The sequence below is a fragment of the Lissotriton vulgaris genome, chromosome 8 (genome assembly GCF_964263255.1).
Source record: "Lissotriton vulgaris chromosome 8, aLisVul1.2, whole genome shotgun sequence".
Classification (NCBI taxonomy): domain Eukaryota; kingdom Metazoa; phylum Chordata; class Amphibia; order Caudata; family Salamandridae; genus Lissotriton; species Lissotriton vulgaris.
This window is the reverse complement of record NC_141696.1, coordinates 128,390,164-128,410,789: the sequence shown is the minus strand read 5'-3', so window position 1 is coordinate 128,410,789 and position 20,626 is coordinate 128,390,164. Positions and strand designations below refer to the sequence as shown.

The following is a 20,626-nucleotide window of genomic DNA, read 5'->3' as shown; positions in this document are numbered from 1 at the left end:
AAAACATCTAATGTTTATGGGCGTTGCCTAGGGAAATCCAAGTACTGGTGATATGTGTTTGCTCCTTCTGAGCCTCCCCACATCTGTGTTGCATTAAGGAGTTTCTGTGTCTAAGAGAGATTCTTCTTGTTTTAAACAGGTGTTCCATTTCTTTTCTTCTCGTCCTTGTTTTGTTTGTAAATTTGCCTGCACACAAATTACATTTTCTATTATATTTCTACACCTCTTACTTTACCCAGTAACTATATTAATAATAGATTTCCTTTCCTGTGTGGTTCCGTAGGTGTCCTTCGAATGCACTACAATCTAAATCCATTCACTTCACCCAACACAAATACACTCCATAACACATAGGTAAAGGACATTGCCATTTACAATGCCAACAGCTCTAAATCAAGCAATTACGAAACCTATTGCATTTCCAATGCTTGTTCACTCTGTTCCAAGCAAATTAAATTCACTGGAGATTGTAAATTATGGATGGACTTACGTTGAGACAGGAGTAAATACCACCACTACTGACAGACTACTCAATCTAACATTCTGCTTCCTGAAGTCACAATAATTATGCCCATATTAGGTTGGCACCATTTTGCCAGCTCAGTGCCATGTTCTAGTCAAAGTATGGGGTAACGGGTCATCTTTCACTTTCTACTGATTTTGCTTTAGAAGGACCGGAAATTAATTCTCTCAGTTATCATTTAAAACGGCATTAGCTCAGTGCACAAAAGCAGGTTTTCTATGCGGACTCCGACGATCATGTAGATGTGTGCAGAAAAAACTAACACTGGCTTTCATGATTTGCTTTTGATTAGTATATACTGTAAATGTTTGTTTAAAAACAAAAATAACCTTGACTTGAAATAAATTCCAGTTTTTAAGGAAAGGAATAAACGTTGCCACAAATGTACATTCAGTGCAGACTATAAGTCCCACCATCAACTTATAACATGTACAGTAACATAAGGTGCTCAACTTACTTCCAAATACACTCTTGGCAGAAAAAAATAATATACTGGCGGATTAAACTGCACCATACCTTTTTCAGTTGGCCTTCATATTCTTCTCTCAGATCTCCTGGTTTGCTTACATGGACTGGCGCTCGGAATACAAATTCTGCAGGAAACGGAGAGGAGATTGCAGGGTCAAGAATCAACTAAAGGAAAAAAGCGTTAAAGAGCTGTGCGAGAATGACCGCTTACTCACAGGCGCCCCTCCCAGTCTACAGAACCTCCCCTGCTGCAACACCGCATGCCCGGGCAAGTCGCACAAGTCCCATTTACTACAGGAACCTAGAGCACTTTGACAAAAAAATGTAGGTTTTCAGATTCACCCGTCTCTGGCATGCCTCTGGCTCATAATCTTAGTGGTAGCACAGTGGATTCTCATTTCACACTAACTCCGCTCATAATAGGCGTTTGGGAATGAAAAACACACAGATGTATTCTACCACACAGAAACCGGAGGAAAGGCACGGAATGGTTCCTTTAGAGCTAATAATAATACCAATAACCAACAAAAACACTAACCCTGGGAAGTTGAGCAGCTTGTTGTCCAGCGTAAAAGTACGACAATACCTCCTTAGTAGTAGTAAGTGTCATACAATGCGATATACAAGTAAAACGAATACCACACCACTCCGCACTAAGACAAACGAGTATAGTTCAAACAAGCTTCTTAATTCCCTTTTACTGCTTGACACTCATACACTCACGTAAGAAAACTGTTACGGGTCATCCTACTCATCACCCAGTACTGTACCAGTACATAGCAATAAATCACCAATCACCAACTAAACAGGCACAGAATACCTAGAGGGGTGGCCAATGGAGGACTCTAATTTAGTCCAACACCACAGGTCAATTCTAGCCGCATTTTAAGGCCACTTCTTGGCATCTCACAATGACAAACCTATCTGGGATGATGTTAACAAAGTGCATCCAAGCAGATCACTCCAACACTTCTCCCTTTAACCTACGCCAGTTCAGGACAACAAACAAAATCTCAGAATGGACAACCCAGTGCAATAACCAGCTAATCTAAGTGTACTATGAACATAAATACCAACAAGCAATAGGTCCTGCCTCTGCAAGCGCTATTGGCAAAGCCAATCTGTTTTAGCGATGTACAACAGAGTGTGCGGATAAAGGTTAGTAGGGTAAAGGAGAATGTCATAAAGTGGAGGGTTATGGAGTGTCGTACAGGATTGTGGAATGTCATGGACTGAGTAGATGTTGTAGAGTGGTAGGGCATAGAGTGGAGTGTCCGAATGGAGTACAGTGCCAGTAGAGTGTCGGAGTGTAGAGTGGCGTGGAGTGGTGTAGAGTGGTGTAGAGGGTGTTGAGTGGAGTGTTGTAGAGTGGTGTACGGTGGAGTAGACTATCAGAGTGGAATAGAATGGAGTAGTGTGTCAGAATAGTGAAGTAATGTGGCATGGAGAGGCATAGAGGGAGTTGCATAGAGATTTGTAGTGTGGAGTAGTGTCGTGGAATGGCAGCGTGGAGTAGTCGGTGAAAGTTTTAATGGAGTAGAGCATCATAGAGTGTATTATCGTGGAGTGTCAGTAGAGTGGCGTAAGGTACAGTGAAGCAGAGAAGATTAGAGTGCAGTGGCATAGGGAGCCTTGGTTTTAATAAAAGTGGTGTAAAGTGCACTGGCGTAGAGTGCAGTGGAATAGAGTAGACTGGTGTAGAGTACATTACAGTGGTGTAGAGTGGACTGGCGCAGAGCGGAGTGGTGAAGGGTAGCGTGGCATAAAGGGTAGAGTTGCGTAGAATGCCGAGTAGTCTAGACTGCAGGGTCATAGAAAGTGCAGAGTAGAATAGAGTGGTATAGAGTGCAGTGATGTAGAGTGCAGTAGTGTAGGGTGGCATAGCATGTAGTGGCATAGAGTTGAATGTTGTAGAGTAGAATGGCGTGAAGTGCAGTGGTGCAATGTAGTTCGTGTAGGTGCAGTGGCATAGGGTGCACTGTTTCGGAGTAAAGCGGTGTAGAGTGCAGTGGTTTAGAGTAGAGTGGCATAGTGTAGACTGCAGTACGCTTAGAGTTGATTTTCTAGATTAGAGTGAAGTGGTGCAGCTAGTAAGGAGCAGTGCAGGCTCCTGAGTGGTATAGTGCAGTGGTGTAAAGTACATTGGTGTAGAATGGAGTTGTGCACAGTGGAGTGGCGTAGGCTGGAGTGGTGTAGAGTGCCGTGGTGCACAGCAGATTAGAGTGACGTGCATTGGTGCAGAGTAGAGTGGCATAGAGTAGAGTGGCAAAGAGTTAAGTGCTGTTGAATAGTCGTAGAGTGTAGTGGTGTAGAGTTCTGAGGAGTAAAGTGACCGTGCAATGGTGAAGAGTGGCATAGATGTCAGTGTAGTAGCGTACCGTGCAGTGTATACTGGTATAGAGTGCAGTGGTGTAGAGTATTGGTTTTGAGTAAAGCGGTGTGGAGAGCATAGATGTAGAGTGCAGCAGTAGAAAATTGAGGGGTGTGGAGGGTCAGAGTGGATTGGTGCAGAGCTGAATAGAGTGGCATAGACTGCAGTGGCATAGAGTATATTGTTTCAGAGTACAGTGCAACGGAATAGAGTAGTGTCAAGAGTGCATTAGTGCAAAGTAGATTTAAGTGTCAGAGTGGACTGGTGTACAGTGGAGGGGAGTTTAGAGGCAGTGAAAGCAGTGCTGCAGAGTAAAGTGACTTAGAGTGAAGTAGAGTGGAGTGGAGCAGGGTAGAGTGCAGTGGCATAAGAAAGGACTGATGTAGAGTAGACTAATGCATTGGCATAGGGTGGTGCAGTGGTGTAGAGTGCAGTGTCAGAATGGTGGAGAGCAATGGCAGTACAGTGGTGCAGAATAGAACAGTGACGTGTGCATAAAGCACAATGGTGTACAGTGACGTAAAATGCAGTGGCATAGAGTAGAATGTCGTAGAGTATAGTGGCGTAAAGTGCAGTTGTAGAAAGTAGTTGGTATAGGTACTGTGGCGTAAGGTGCACTAATTTTGAGTAAAGTGGTGTAGAGTGCAGTGGTTTAGAGTAGAGTGGTGCAGCGTAGAGTACAGTGGTGTTGAGTGGCACAGCATAGAGCGCAGTGGCACAGTAGACTTTTTCAGAATAGAGTTAAGTAGAGTGGTGCAGGGTAGACTGCAGTAATGGAGTAGAACAGAAGTTACTTACCTGTAAACTGTGATTCTCCAGCATTGGTGTCTTTCATAGATTCACATGCTTGAATCCCTGTCGAAGTGCGAGTCCCATGGTACATAAAATAGCAATACAAGCATACATATATACATAGTATAACAATAGCATAGCTAAAAAATACTATAGGAAGTATTGCAACATAGCACTCAATAGGAAAAAAGTTGTCACTATTAGCTCGTCCAATTCATTAAATATAGTCCAAACTCCAGCCAATCAGGCGTCAGCACCACCTAGAACCTGCTCCCCAGAGGCTCAGAACCTCAGATTTTCTAGCAGGAGAGTGACAAAGTCAATTAACGAGGGGAGCCTCTGAGGGGAGTTGGGCGGGTCGTATATGAATCCATGAAAGACGCCAATACTGGAGAACCACAATTTACAGGTAATTAACTTATGTTCTTCTCCAGTATTGGTGTGTCTTTCAAAGATTCACATGCTTGAATCAGAAAAAATAGCAGTAATTCCAAAACTGTACATAGTCAGTAATATATAAATATATATCATTGCAAGATAATATACATATATAAAACATACATCACAATGTACATTCTGTGCAGGAGGGAAGTAACGGAGGCTCACCTTATTTGAAAAGATTACGTAGCACTGCTTGCCCCACGGCTGTGTCAGCATCGTCTGCAGCTTCCAGACAGTAATGCTTGGTAAAGGTGTGTCTGCTAGACCATGTCGTAGCTCTACAAATTTGATGAAGATGCACACCGGCAAAAAGAGCAGTTGAAGAGGAGACTGTTCTGGTAGTGTGTGCCTTGACCGTTCCTTGAAGTGTCTTCCCCGCTTGTTGATGACAAAGAAATTGTACTAGATATCCATTTAGAGATAGTCCTTTTGGTTATTGGATGCCATAAGCAACAAATAGTTGATCAGTTTTTCGAACAGATAACAGGCTCATTTAAGTGGAAATCAGAAGGCACCTTTGAGATAAATGCTGGGTTAGTGCAGAGCACTACTGAGTCTTTGATGAATTGCAGAAAAGGAGGTTTAATAGTAAAAGCCTGTATGTCGATGACTCGTCGAGCCGAAGTAAGAGCGAAGAGAAATGAAGTCTTCCAAGAGATAAATTTGAGATCAGCCCTATGAATGGGTTCAAACAGGGACTTCATGAGTTCAGCCAACACAACGTTTAAATGCCAAGACGGAGAAGGAAGTCATATTGGCGGGAACATCGAAATAAACCCTTGAAGAATTGTATTCTAGAAGAATAAACAGAATTGGAACAATCTTGTCGAAACCTGGAAATCATTTGCAGCCAGAAAAGCTTTAAGGTTAGCATGAGATAACCCAGATTTTGCTAATTGTAAGAAAAAAAAAAGTTGCTATGGCGAAGAATGAACCGGGTGACCATTTGAAGCTTCACACCAAAGGCAAAACCGTTTTCCCTTAAGTTTGTAGGTCTTGATAATGGAAGGTGCCCTGGCATTAGCAAGGACCTCTCTGCAGTCGGAAGGAATCACTAAGGTGTCAAACGCATAGTGTTCAGGCGCCAGGCCGCCAATTTAAGAGATGCTGGATCCGGATGGCAGACTTGCCCTTGGTCCGTTGTCAGAAGATCCGGAATTGGACGAAGTACTATCGGATCGCCCTGCGACAGAAGGAGTAGCTCTGAAAACGAAATCTGGCAAGGCCACCTTGGGGCTATGAGAAGGATTCGACATGGCTCCCTGCACATCTTCCTAAGCACCTTTGGGACTAGAGGAATCGGCGGAAAAGCGTAAGCATACAGTTTTGACCAATTTATCAAAAAAACATTCCCGCACAACCCTGGTTGGGGAAGCCAGCTTGCGTAAATTTGGCATTTGCGGTTCGACTGGTCAAAAATAAATTTAGATTGGGCCGTCCACACCGCAAAAAATGTTGTCGAACATTGGCAGATTAAGTTCCCACTCGTGGTTGGACGAAATTTACCTGCTCAGGGAGTCCACCAGAGCATCGGACATTCCCGGAACAAGAACTGCTGATAAAGTTAGGGGATGTTGATTCACCCACTTCCAGATCTGCTGTGCTTGAAGGGACAGCAAAGTGGACCTTGTGCCTCCTTGTTTATTCACATATTGCATGCTTGTAGTGTTGTCCGTCCGGATCAAAACTGAAGCGCCTTAAAGGGTGCAAAAAGATCGTAGCGCCAGGAATATCGCCAGTAATTACAGAAGGTTTATGTGCCAGGTTTGTTGCTGAGCATTCCACTTGTCCCCGACTGTGAGACCCTGAAAATACGCCTCCCATCCCTCGAGCTAAGCATCTGTTGTAAGGTTGAAACTTGGATCGTCTACTACAAAGGAGCGGCCTGCTGACATGTATGTTTTATGAGTCCACCATACCAAAGAATTGTGCATCCGAGAAGTGTTGGCGATCACAAAATCAAAGACCCTGAGACCTGATGCCATTGTTTGTCCATTTCCTCTTGTAATTGTCTCATTTTGAGACGGAAGTTGAGAATGTTAGGGGAATACAGGAAGACAGCATTCCTAGAAGCGACTTGAATTGTCAAACAAAAACTGACTTTCTGGCCCGTAGAAGAGAAGCCAGCTTGGAAATCCACGGTTGTCTTTCGTTTGAGGCACAAGCCTTTGCTGTCTGAGTATTTATTATGGCTCCTAAGAAAGTCCGAACCCGAGAGGGAGTGAAGTGTGACTTCTCCAGGTTTATGGATAGGCCCAGCGACTGAAATAGAGAGCGGCATATGAGTGTGTCTTGTTGCCACTGTAAATGACTGCCTTGATAAGGCAGTCATCAAGGAAGGGAAAAATATAGACGCCCGCTTGACGAAGATATGCTGCCACCTGTGCCAAAACCTTGATGAACACTCTGGGCGCAGAGCGGAGGACGAAGGGTAGGACTTTGAATTGGAAGTCTCTGCCAGCCACTCTGAAGCGCAGGAATTTTCTGTGTCTGGGTAGGATGGGGATATGAAAGTAGGCATCTTGAAAGTCCAGTGTTGTCATGTAATCTCCTTGAGCTAAAATTGAAGAACTTCTTGGAGAGACATCATCCGAAATGATTGCTTCTTGAGAAATTTGTTGAGGGAACGAAGATACAGGATGGGGCGCCAATGCCCGGATTTTTTTCTTGATGAGGAAGAATCGCCAATAGAAACCTGCACCCCTTTGTAAGTTTGGAACCACTTTGATCGCTCCTTTTACGTAACATGACTTTGTTTTGGCATAACAGTTGATTCAGGTGTGTAGGAGGAGGACCTCTGGGAGGAGAATTTGGGGGAAATGTTACAAATTACAGGGTGTGTCCTCTGAACACTGTGTCCAAAACCCATTGATGTGTAGTGATGGCAGACCAGTTTGAAAAGAAATGGGAGATTCGTACTCCAAATTTGGCTGGGGTGTTGAGCAGAGTGGTAGGCAGGTGCCGGCTGTTACTGCTTTTTTGAGGAATCTCTGCAGGAAGATTTTCCTCTGTACTGCTTATAGGAGGCAGCTGGTGGTTGACGATATGTTTGCTGTGATGAAGAGTAAAGCTGCTGTCCCTGATATTGTCTGTTCTGATTGTTACATCCTCGAAAGGAATAGGAGGAACCATGACCCCTGGCACCACGAAAAGGCTGCTTCTTAAATTGTAAAGTGCACAGAGCACGTGCAGTGTCAGTATCTTTTTTAATTGCTTGTAGGGCATCATCTACGTGCTGCCCAATATGTGATTCTCAGTCAAAAGTCAAATCAATAATTTTTGTTTGCACTTCTTGGCGAAAAGAGGTAGCTCTTAACAAACCCTGCCTTCGGAGAACTGCTGCCCCTGCCAATTGACGAAAACCTGTAGAAGAGACAACCACTGAGCAATCCATGACCTCGGCAGAGATATTCATACCCTCCTGGAGAATCTTTAAAGCTTCGGCCTTTGTTTCCTCAGGCAACAGATTGATAAAAGGAGAAATGTCCGACCACATTTGCCTATCATAGCGGCTAGAATAGCAAGTGAATTAGCCGCTCGGACAGTAGTTGCTGCCATGGTTGAAAGATTTGAACTCCACAACCGAACATGAAGAACTGAAGACGCAGACCATTATACCGCTGTCCAAAGCAATATGTTGTTTGCAGAGCAATCATTTTCTGGAACAAAAAGCATAAACCATAAAGAAACCTATATGCTGAAAACGGCTACGAAAACTCCCTGAATGGAAGATAAAAAGGGCCTTCTGTTTAAGAGAACAACTGTTAGTGCCTCACACAGAACTAAGGAAAAGTCTTGAATTGGTGCCATGTAGCACCCAGTGTTGGTCACAATGGAATGGAGAAGACTCCTGAAAGTGTTACGACAATTTTGGGGGCCCACAGTATGCACGTATGTCCAATATATGCTACAGAGAAGTGAGGAATGTATACAAGCCAAGAAGGAACATAGGAAGCCTCAAGGGTTACTTCAACCCTTGGCAACTCCAGAGACATAGGGACTAAATCTTGTTGAACTACACAGCAGGGTCACTCTAGGATCAAGGGTGTACTACCATCCTCGTAGTAGTAGATAATCTTACTAAGTTAGGGCACTTCATTGCCGGTCCACAGCTTCAAACATGAGGACAATTAGCTCAGCTTCTGCTCATTCACATTGTTCGATAACATGGTTACCTACAGTCACTGTATCAGACCAAGGCACACAGTTTAAAGCTCAGTTTTAGAAGGTATGGTGTTCCACTCTTCAGATAACTTTCAACACATCTAACAGTTCTCACACTCTGACAGTACATCTGAATGAAACATTGAAACAGTATTTGCGTTAGGTGGATTACACAACAGACTCACGGGTCGATCAACTCTGGTTGGCAGAAAGGGCATATAATAGTGCCAAACATAACTCGACCAAGATGGCTCCTTACTACAGTACTTCGGGTTTACATCCCAGATTCTTACCTCTGCTACATCCTGCAGTATCTGAGAAAGTACCCGATATCCAAGAAAGAGTAAGGTATATACACACCTTACATGGTCTCAAAAATATTTACAAGACGCAAAAGTTCAATACAAACAACAAGCTGACAAGCATTGAAGACCCATTCCCGGGTATTAAAACGGAGATGCGGTGTGGTGGTCTACAAAGAACATACAATTCAGAAGGTATAGTGTGTTCAATCCACGACATACAGGTCAATACAAGATAACCAATTGCATCACCCCAGTCAGTGTGAAATTGGCATTACCCCAGAACATGAAAATACATCCAGTATTTCACACGTCTTTGTAAAATTTCTCACACAAACCAGTAAAAAAAGAAAGCCTCTCCTATCTGGGTTAATGATGAACCGGAATATGAAGTGAAAGACTACCTTGATTCCAGGAAGAGAGGTTCTTCTCTCTGGTATTTATTAGCTTGGAAAGATTTTGGACCAGAAGAGAACTCTTGGGAATCAGCATCAAGGGTTCATGCACCTTGCTTCATTAAGGCTTTTCATAAACGCTACCCTTAGAATCCACGTCCTTGTCAGTGTTGTCCAGAGAAGGGACATACTGTTACACACAGCCAACACGTAGAGAGAAACAGAGCAGTGAACGCTGTCAGAAAAGCACTTCATGCACAAAGGGGGGTGCTTACACAATACGCAGGTGCTTTAGAGAAGTTGGGTGCCTGGTGCAAAGATCAGTGCCAGTAGTGTGCCTAAGGAGCCTGGGCTGGTTCATGCGGGGAGACTGTTGCATGATCTTGTGTGCAGGGAAGAAAGTCCGTCAAGAAACTACATTGCCCATGAGGCGTAGCCAGATTCAAATTGTACGCAAGGGAAATGGCGACAATCCGATGTCTTGAGGGTCGGCCTATAAAAAACACCAAAGCAGCTGCGGATTATTCATTTTTGGTGCAGCTTAATCGTTCAGACTACAACTTCCTCGGCAGGACTAGTAAGGGTGCACATGCACCAGAAACCTGTTTCAGTCCTCTTGCTGCCTTGTTGGTTTATTCTTGGGATTATGGTGGGCACTGACTTTTCACTGTGCAGCCACCTTCTGTTAATTTATGACATTCTTTTAAGTGGGAGCTGTAAGAAAGTGCCCTCTTTCTGCATGGTTGCCACCACAATTTGCCAAACTGATTATGTACTTTGAGTGTGCCCTGGGTTCCTGCCAACCAGGTACCCGGGGTCTATGTCCTTTTCAGGGGGCATCTTAAAGATGCCCCCTGATTAACGACTTAACACAAGTGTGCTGGCTGAGTGGCTGTTCGCCAGTAGCCCCCACCAGTCATGCATCTGGACGCCGGGGTCAAGAGCCTGCTGCTCTCTGGGGTCTTAAACAATGCACATCCTGGGATGAGGTGCCAAGCCTCTTCCCCAAGGATGGACAGGGCTCACGAAGGGGAAGCTTCAAAGGCTTGCCGTCTTTGTGAGCTATCCCAGCCATTGGGAACCCAGCCAACCAGAGAGGCGTTTGCCCCTCCTCCCTCTGGAGGGTGGCATAATAGTGGGTGTACCCACCCCAAGGAAGGGACCCATGGTCCCGACCTTCACTTACCTGTAATGCCCCTAAATCTAGTATTTAGCGGCAACCCCAAACGTTGCCTCCTCAGACAAGTACCGACCAGAAGAAGGACCGAAGAAGCCGCGCTGAACTAAGACGCCCTCTGACTTGCCCTCAGCCCTACTGGCCTGTCCGCACCTCGAACCTTCTCCAGGTAAAACACCAGTGTGTCCTACAGCCAGCAGCCATCAAGAACCCGAAGGACCTGCCCTGCCTTCCAATCCCAAGACTTTGTCTCCCGTGAGTGCCAGATTTGCTCATAGATAATCAACAGGAGAGAAAGGGTCAATAAGCCACTCTTTTACCCCTTAGAGTCAAGTAGAATAAACAGCAAAAGAGTATTCTGAAAGCACAAAATAGGAAGTGGATAAACAGAATCAGTAACCACAACCAAAATTTGTTTCAAAAAACACAATAAAAGGGGAGTTAGTAAACACTGTGAAAAGAGAACCCTCAGGTACCAACAGAAGTCAGTAACCAGTCATCTTCGTTGGGTCCTTGATGTGGGTATGTCAATTAGTTCCATATGGTGAAAAAGTGATGATTAAAAGGAGTTATAACTATTCCCAAACCTCGAGAATTCCTTTTAATAAAGGGAACGTTTAAACTCCGTTAAAAACAAGTGTGAAAGGACGGACATAAAACGGTTGAGTTAATTTGAACCGAATATGTCCTAAAATAATTATACAAAGGTCAACATGTTTCTGCTTTCATGAGCTACCCGTCGGCTCACCATTCGTCAGGACCATACATACCCCAACCGACGTACGCTAAGGCGCCAACTTCAGGGAGGGGAAACAAACTACTATACTCCGCAACACAGGAAGTACCGTGTGCAGGCCCTCAAACATTAGAGGGGTATCCCATTGTGCGATTACGTAGAGGATACAACAAGGGCTCGTGGCAGGGGAAACCTTCACGCCCAGAGTATTTTTTTCTAGGCGACAGCCCGCTTGTGTACCTATTATGAACACATCCACAGCCCGAAAGATTTGCTCACCAACAGACTCAGGCCCCAGCCAAATCCGCAAATCTGCACCACTCTGTACCAGATGCCCTCGGCCCGAGTGGCCCAACACCAAGAGGTGGTCTCCCAGGCAATCCCGCCCTGAGATCTGGTGATCTCTGACCTGCCTCGAATCTCCAGTCAACGCCTGCAGTCCCTTTCTGGAGGATCCCCCAGACCACAACCAGAGCTGGTAAGAAAACCCAATGCCTAAAGACAACCGATGACCCACGACCTTGGATGGGCCAACCGACGGTGTGCCAGCATCTCAACTTACCTCTACAACCAGTGCTCACCTCCAGAAGATATTCGTCCCGAGCCTGCAGTCTTTGTTGCAACCCCAGAAGTCCCATTAAACACAACAAGGCATCTGACCCCAAGACAGCACCCTGCACCCAGCTGCCCCTGTGGGTGACCTTTGGGTGCTAACTTGGATCCCCCTTGGGGCGTGGCCAAGATGGCAGCAAGTGCAAACGCGCTGTAATTAGCTCCCCATCAGGCCAGCCCAGAGTCCTGCAGAATACTCAAAACAGTGTGCCACACACAGCGATAAACTGCTGTACGGCACCTCCAATCAGCGCAGCGTCCACCGGTAGTCGAAACTGTCAGCACCACAGCCTGTTGGACACGATGATTAAGTGACGGCCCTGTACAGCGGTGACTGGCTGGTTGTGGCCCGGGCCTTGAGTACTCGGCTGCTGGTGAGCGGTACCGTGCTTATCCTCATCGGCGAGCGATTGATCCGAGAAGAGCCCCTTGCTCTGACCACTCTGCGCATCCTGCGGGGAGTTGTGCTACCTTCCAGGACCGGAGGGTACTGTGGCAGGAGGCAAGATTTGGCAGACTGAGACCTGCGAGGGCCCCTGGTTGCGGAGAGCTGGGGCCTTGAAGCCTTGCGACCCGGCTGTGACCCGACCTATGGCCGACAGCAGTGACTGCCGGGACTCTCGCTTGCTGCCGCTGTGCCCACCTACCGTCTTGCTGCGGTGTGTGGGCGGAGTGGAGGAACCTGCTGCTACTGCGGTAAGCACAGGGAACGCCTGCGCTACTCAGCCGGATTAGCTGCGAGGGAGCGGAGGGCAAAGGGGAGAACGTAATGCATGCCCGTACAGAGTGCGTACCAGGACTGATCTCTCACAGATGCATGCCTTTGAGCAGGATGACCAGGGGATTGACTGAAGTCCCCTCGGTAACCTGGACACAGCCTATACCGCCTCAACCCGCTGGACAATAGTGCCCGCCTCAGTAGCGCACCAACGAGGGTGAGGCCCGGAGTCAGGCTTCCAAAAAAGACTGCGAGGTGGGGTTAAGGGAAGGCCGGCACTGTTCTCTCGCCGGAAGGCTTTACTCGGGCTGCCGACCCGCTGTGTTCACTGGCCCTACAAATAACGCCTGTGACCACCCCAACCCCTCTAGATCACAATAACAGAAACAAAGGGTCTAGAGTTTATACCACGCAGCTTGTTGCGCAAAGTGCATGATCGGGGTGTTTAGCTGGCACCGAATGATAACAGAGTGGCATCAACAACTCTTGGAGTTTGGCCCTGTGACATTCCACGCGAAACAACGCAATGGACTGTGCTTCGTGGGAGCCGATGAACAGTCCTAGCCTCTTGAGTTATCCAAAGACGGGACTGCTGATTAATGGTCCGAGGTAAGAGTCAGGATAGAGGCTGAAATATCTGAATCATAGCCTGAATATCCTGGACTCGCTGCTCGGGAGGATAAGCCTGAAACTGCACTGTGTCCAGAACAACTCCAATGAAAGGGAGCGTCTGAGAAGGAGTCTGATGCGACTTTGGCATGTTTATAGATAACCCCAGTGAATGCAGAAGGGTCGCAGTAGTCTTAAGGTGGGAGACGACAGCCTGGGACAAGGACACCTTCAACAGTCAGTTGTCGAGGTAAGGGAAGACTGACACCCCTAAAAACTGTGCAGATGAGCTGCAACCACCAACACCACCTTGGTGAACACCCAAGGAGCACTGGTAAAGCCGAAGGGGAGTATGGTAAACAAAGTGCTTGCGATCTACCTTGAACCGCAGGTACCGCCTGTGGCCCGGCAGGATGGGAATATGAAAATACGCGTCCTGCAGATCCAACACTACCATCCAGTCCTCCTGGCCGAACACAGACAATACCTGAGCCAGAGTGAGCATTTTGAATTTCCCCTTTTTGAGGAAGAACTTGAGTCCCCAAGAGCTGTAACTTCCTTCTGGAGCAACTTTAAATGAACCTCCATCAGCCGTTCCTAATTTGGCAGAATAAGAGGAGAAAGAAAAGGTAGGGAATAGCCCTCCTGGACTAACTGCAAGACCCACTTGTCCAATGTTTTGGATCTCCAGTGGGGGAGATGACAAATTCTTCCACCAACAGGGGTAGTGTGGTCCTGCAGAATCAGCCTAGGATTGCTTGGAGGCTGCGGCTGCTGGGTGCATTGTGGTTGATTACTTCTGGCCTTTATTTCGAGATCGGAATGCACTGCGTTCTCGCACAACTTGGGCGGGACGGTGGTTGGGATAGGGCTGGCATGGCTGGAAATCCCTTCCGTTGCCACGAAAGGGGCAAAAGGAAGACTGGCCATGAGGGGTGGAGGAGAGGCCCAAGAATCTGGCCTTAGCTCAAAAGTCATTGAACCTGACAAGGGCAGAGTAAATCAATCAATCAGTAAATTTATATAGCGCGCTACTCACCCGGAGGGTCTCAAGGCGCTTAGGGGAGGGGGGTCTACTACTGCTCGAACAGCCAGGTCTTGAGTTGCTCCCTGAAGGAGAGGTGGTCTTGGGTCTGACGGAGGTGGATGGGGAGAGAGTTCCACGTCTTGGCTGCCAGGTATGAGAAGGATGGAGTAGTTTCTGTCCTGTAACTCCAGTTCTGTAGTAGGGGTATCTCTGTTATAGTCATAATCTAGTGAATAGTCCCGCCCATGTGCGTGGACCCCGGCAATCAAAAATAATCTCTTAAGTTGTCAAAATAATGCAGAAACTGCAAAGACACTTAAGAGAGAATTTAAAGACAAATAATGCAGCCTATATCCACAGGCTACACTGTCCAGTACTTCAACTAGAAATTCCACCAAAATTCACCACACACAGTACAGCCTGCTAGTTTCTACCATAGAGAAACCTGCCTCCCCCAGTCAAAGACTCAGGAATGATAGAGAGGAAGGCAGGGACAGACAAGCCCCATAGGCTGCCATTATGTGGCTTAAATAGGATACTGTGCCTTTAAGAGAACTTTCCAGAACTTCTCCCAGTATCCCAGAATGCATAGCAGGTCCCTCTTACTTCAGTTCTTTTTGAAGGCGAAGCACGCCAGACCTGTCGCATTCTTGTATGATGAAAAAGTCTCCACCGGGGAGGAGGGCGGGCGCTTATGACTATAACAGAGATACCCCTACTACAGAACTGGAGTTACAGGACAGAAACTACTCCTTCTGTAGTAGGGGATCTCTGTGTATAGTCATAATCTAGAGAATAGAATGGCAAGCCCATCCCCACACCAAAGCGGCGGTGGAGAATAAATACATAACGCCACTACTGTGCGAACAAATTCCGCAGCGAAGCCTGGCCAACCTGAGCGTCTGCCCTGGCGTCAGTGTCCAGGCAGTAATGCTTAGCAAAGGTATGAACCGACTTCCAAGTGGCTGCCTTGCAGATTTCAGCAATCGGCACGTTACGGAGAAGAGCCGTCGTGGCAGCTTTGCCCCTGGTGGAATGAGCCTTAGGCTTACCTCCTAAGGTCTTATTAGCCTTCTGGTAACACAATTGTATGCAGGACACAATCCACCTAGAGATGGACTGCTTCGAGGTCGCAAGACCCGTCCTGACCGACCCATAATTGATAAACAACTGGTCAGACCTACGAATATCCTTGGTTTTATCCAGATAAAATTTCAACACCCTCCTAACATCCAGGGAATGGAGAGACCTCTCCGCTGGGGATGAAGGGTTCTGAAAAAACGTAGGCAAAGTTATAGTCTGGTTGACATGAAAATCAGAAATAACCTTGGGAAGAAATTTAGGGTGAGTACGCATAACAACCTTAGCAGCATGAAATACAGTATAAGGTTCATTACAACACAACGCCTGAATTTCACTCACCCTGCGGGCCGATGTAATGGCCACGAGGAACGCCGCCTTCCAGGACAGGTGCTGCAACGAAGCCTTATGAATAGGTTCAAAAGGCTCCTTCATCAATCTGGACAGCACCACATTCAATTCCCATGAAGGCGAGGGAAGCCTGACAGGAGGGAATACTTTCTTCAAGCCTTCCAGAAAGTCTTTGATCACAGGGATCTGGAAAAAGGAAGTCTGTGAAGGGCATTTTCTGTAGGCAGTCAATGCAGCAAGATGAACCTTAATGGAATGGACATTAAGGCCAGACTGCGCCAAATGTAAAAGGTAAGGAAGGATGACATCTTCCTTGCATGTCGTAGGGTCATGGTTCTTAGACTGGCACCAGATACAAAACCTCTTCCACTTGTAAGCATATGAAGCCCGAGTGGAAGGTCTCTTAGACTCCTTCAGTATGTCCATGCAATCATCGGGAAGATTCAGATGGCCATATTGCACTATCTCAGGAGCCATGCCGACAAACTCAAAGACGAGAGGTTGGGGTGTAACATCCGTCCCCCGAACTTCGTGAGAAGGTCCGGCCTGCACGGCAACCGAATGTGAGGAAGGAGAGACCGGTGAAGTAGGTCCGTGAACCACCACTGCCTGGGCCACTCCGGGGCGATGAGTATCATCCGAGCTCTGGACCGGGCCAGCTTGATGAGCACCGCCGGAATCAGGGGAATGGGAGGAAAGGCGTACAGAAAGTTGTTCGTCCAGTTGATCCATAACGCATTCCCCAGAGTCCCTCGTTGGAAGTATCTGGAGGCGAAGTCTCTGCACTTGCTGTTTTCGGCGGTGGCGAACAAATCTACGTCTGGAGTTCCCCACCTTGCGAAGACTTCTCCTAGTACTTCGTCGTTTATGACCCATTCGTGGTTTTCCTGCAGCTGTCTGCTCAGTGCGTCTGCCTGAACATTCTGCACACCTGGTAGATGGGTGGCCGTTATCGTCAGTCCTCTGGCCAGGAGCCAGTGCCAGATCGTCTGCGCCTCCTGCGACAGGGTGCGCGATCTCGAGCCCCCCTGCTTGTTGAGGTAATACATCGTGGTGGTATTGTCCGTCTGTACAAGCAGAGAGTTGGTCTGGAAGGACGGAAGAAAGGCCTTCAGCGCCAAGTGAACAGCCCTGAGTTCCAGGAAATTGATGTGATACGTGGTCTCCGTCGGTGACCACGTGCCCTGAATCTGTAGAGTCCCGGAGTGCGCTCCCCATCCCAGAAGAGACGCATCCGTCACAACAGTCTGCGTGGGAATGTCCTTGTGAAAGGGAACCCCTCTGAGGAGATTCTCCGCCGAACACCACCACTTCAGAGACTGAAGAGCATGCAGCGACAGTCGAATCTTGTCGTCCCAAGATCCTTTCCTCTGATCCCACTGGTCCTCCAAGCACTCCTGCAACGGTCTCATGTGCAGCCGTGCGTGTGGCGTCAGGAAGATACAAGAGGCCATCGATCCCAGTAGAGAAGACACCGTCCTCACTGTTGTAGATGGAGTCGTCATAAGAGCCTGAGCCTTCCGAAGGAGTGATAATCGTCGCTCTTCCGAAGGAGACACGCTTGCTGACAGCGTATTGATGGAGGCTCCCAAGTACTGTATGCATTGGACCGGAGTCGGGACAGACTTGGCCATGTTGATATGCAGCCCCAGCTTGTTCAGGAGAACGCACGTCTTCTGGAAGTGCGCTCGCGCTTCCGAGAAGGAGGATGCCTTGATCAACCAATTGTCCAGGTAAGGGTAGACAAACACCTTGTTCTTCCTCAGGTGTGCTGCTACCACCACCATGCACTTCGAGAATGTTCTCGGCGCAGACTTCAGTCCGAATGGGAGTACTGTGTATTGATAATGATTGGTGCCGACTTGGAACCGCATGAACTTCCTGTGTTTGTGTGCAATGGGCACATGGAAGTAAGCATCCTGTAGGTCTATAGCGCAAAGCCAGTCTCCCTGTTGCAACTGAGGATAAATCTGATGCAACGACAGCATGCGGAACTTTTCCCTGCGAATCCATTTGTTTGCCTGTCGCAAATCCAGAATGGGCCTGAACTCGTTCTTGTCCTTCTTGCGAACCAGAAAGAACCGGGAGTACAGACCTCTTCCTCTCTGAGACAGAGGTACATCTTCTATCTCCCTTTTCCTTAACAGGACATCCGCTTCCGCCTGAAGCTCGCGCAGCTGAAACTGCGAGCCGACCGGGGGAATAGCCGGAGGAGGGCTGGTGAACCGAAGACTGTATCCATTGCAAACAATATTCAGCACCCACTTGTCCTGAATAATTTTTCTCCACTCTGCCAGAAAAAGTTGTATGCTTCCCCCTACCGGAGTGGGTAACGGATCCGGGGGAAGTAAGTTCCTAGGGCCTAGACCCCGCCTGGCCCTTGGGCGCTGGAGCCGACTGTTGGCCTCCCCTGCCCTTCTGCCGCTTCTGGAACGGCTTACGGAACGGCTGCTGCTGCTGTGAGTGCCCCGAAGCCTGTCCTCGTCCACAGCCTTGTCCGCCGAACCGCCGTTGGAAGGGGCGGTACTGCTTCTTGGTCTCTTTGGGCTTCTCCAGGCCCACAGCCGTCAGCGTTTCTGCCTCCGCCTTCATGCGGGCCATTTCATCATCCGCATGCTTCCCGAAGAGGGTCTCACCGGAGAACGGCAGATTGGCCACCCTCTGCTGTGCGTCCGGTTTCAGGGACGTAAGCCGGAGCCAAGCGTGGCGCCGCTGGTTGATCCCGTGGCAAAATCCGTGAGCCGCCAACAGGGAAGAGTCCGCAGCCGCGCTGATTATCTGGTTGGCCACCAGCATCCCCTCACTCAGGACTTCCACGAAGTCTTCACGCTGCTCCCGGGGCAAATGCTCCGCAAAGCGCTCAAGGGAGTCCCAGAGGGCGCGGTCGTAGCGTCCCAACAAAGCCGTGGCACTTGCCGCCTTCATGGAGGTAGCGGGCCACCTTTCCTCCCCGCCGAATCCATCCACCGAGATTCCTTGTCCGGGGGAACCGTGGAGGTCGGAGTGGTGGCATGCTGCTTGCGGGCCGCCGTGACGATGACGGAGTCAGGCGGGGGCTCAGCTCTCAAAAAGGCCGGATCCGAGTCGGGAGCCCGGTACTTCTTTAGTAATCTCGACGGAGCCGCCCTCGTCACCGCCGGGGTGAGAAACAGAGCCATAGCCGGTTCTTCCAGGCCCGGCACCAGGGGCAGGAGGGGACGAGACAGATGCTTCTGATGTAGAGTCTCGAAAATGACCGATGTCTTCGGCGTAGGCACTGTCAGGGATATGCCTAGCTTCGCCGCTCCCCTCAACAGGACGTCCTGAAAGGCAACCAGGTCATCTATCGGGGACACTCTGGTGTCCGGTGACCCCGATAGGGTAGGTGAATAATCCCTGGTCCCAGGGGACCTCGTGTGTGAGCGCGATTTGCGCCTCCTATGGCGGTGCCGCGATCGCGTGGATGATCTGTGCCGCGATCTCTCCTTCCGCCCAGAGCGAGAGCGTGACCTGCCAGCTCGTGGGCGCTCCTTTGGTTTACGTGGGGGGGGTCTTCCGTGGTTCATCACGGGGTTTCTTCGGCTCCTCCCGGGGTTTTGGTTTCGGAGTCCCCTTAGGAGGAACAGGCAGGGACGGCAGGGAAGTGGACCTCGGCGGAGGAACCTTCGGCTGCGGTGTGGGCCCATGCGGAGGGATCGGAGGTGGAGAGGGATCTCCCGAAGGCAGCGGTGGTTTGGGTGGAGGGTCCTCCTTAGGCACGGGGGGAGGAGTAGGAGTCCTGGGCCGAGACGGAGTGTACACTTCCTCGTACACCGAGCCCTGTGACCCCTTAGGCGAGGGGTGCGGAGAGCCATCCCCATCAGCCGGCGACCTCTTCCGTTTGCGACCTCCACTGGAAGCAGCGTGACTCCTGGGACTAGAGTCCCTCTTCCGCCGTTTAGGAGAGGGTGACCTACTCCTCGACGCTGACCGCTGTCTGCTGGACGCAGAGCGACGCTTCTCCGGCGTCAAATGACGTCTCCTGGACTCCGGCGTCGAACGCCGTCTCCTCGGCGTCGACCCTCTTCTCCTCGGCGGCGAACGCCGACTCCTCGACGTCGACCTCCTCTTCCGCGACATCTCCCGCCGTCCTCTCGACGACGAGCGCCGCCGTCGTCTTGATGGTCCCGACGTCGAGGAGCCCCTCGACGTCGATGCCGCCTCGACGGCGATCGACGGTGTCGCCTCGACGACGACAGACGGCGTCGCCTCGACGGCGAGCGTCGGCGCCGCTTCGACGGCGAGCGTCGATACACGTCACTGTGTCTTCGTCGACGGTAGGAAGATCTCGACGTCGACGACGATGATGACGTCGACGGCGGCTTCGACGTCGGCTTCTCCTTCGCCGTCGAGCCATCCCGCCGTCTCGACCCGGAGCCCCGGGGAGAAGGGGAGCACGCCGCCGTCATCCCTCTCGACGTCATCGTCGATGCCATCGACGCCGACGGAGAATGGGACCGATTGCTGGACTTCCTGCCCCCGGGGAGCCCCCCAGGGGCCTCAGCAGAGGCAGAGGGAACCTTCCCAGGCTGCCCAGACCCACCTGCAGCCCGCAGTCGCCTATCCTCCAGGCCAGCCAGCCTGATCTTCAATCTGTCCCTCAAGGTCCGAGCAGAAAGCTGCTGGCAGATTACACACTCCTCAGGGACATGATCTTCCGGAAGGCACACGATGCAGACCTCATGGGGATCGCCCTTGGCCTTCTTCCTCTCACATGCTGGGCACTTCACAAAAAGGCCAGGCATTTTGGAGCCCCAAAACACCTAATAAACAGCACAAAAGGGAGAGGAGAGCACCAAGAAATAAACTGGTAACACTTTTAAAAGACAAAAGTGCAAAAAC

General features: G+C 49.2%; 1 protein-coding gene across 1 annotated transcript in view; it reads right to left on the bottom strand.

Annotated features, from left to right (window-relative positions):
• The window catches only part of RNF169 (ring finger protein 169), a 217,417-nt gene that overhangs the window by 129,782 nt on the left and 67,009 nt on the right, over nucleotides 1-20,626 (bottom strand). Inside the window, exon 2 of the mRNA XM_086933814.1 lies at nucleotides 1,040-1,116. Coding sequence (XP_086789940.1) covers nucleotides 1,040-1,116 — 77 coding nt within the window. The remainder of the gene's footprint in view (nucleotides 1-1,039; nucleotides 1,117-20,626) is intronic.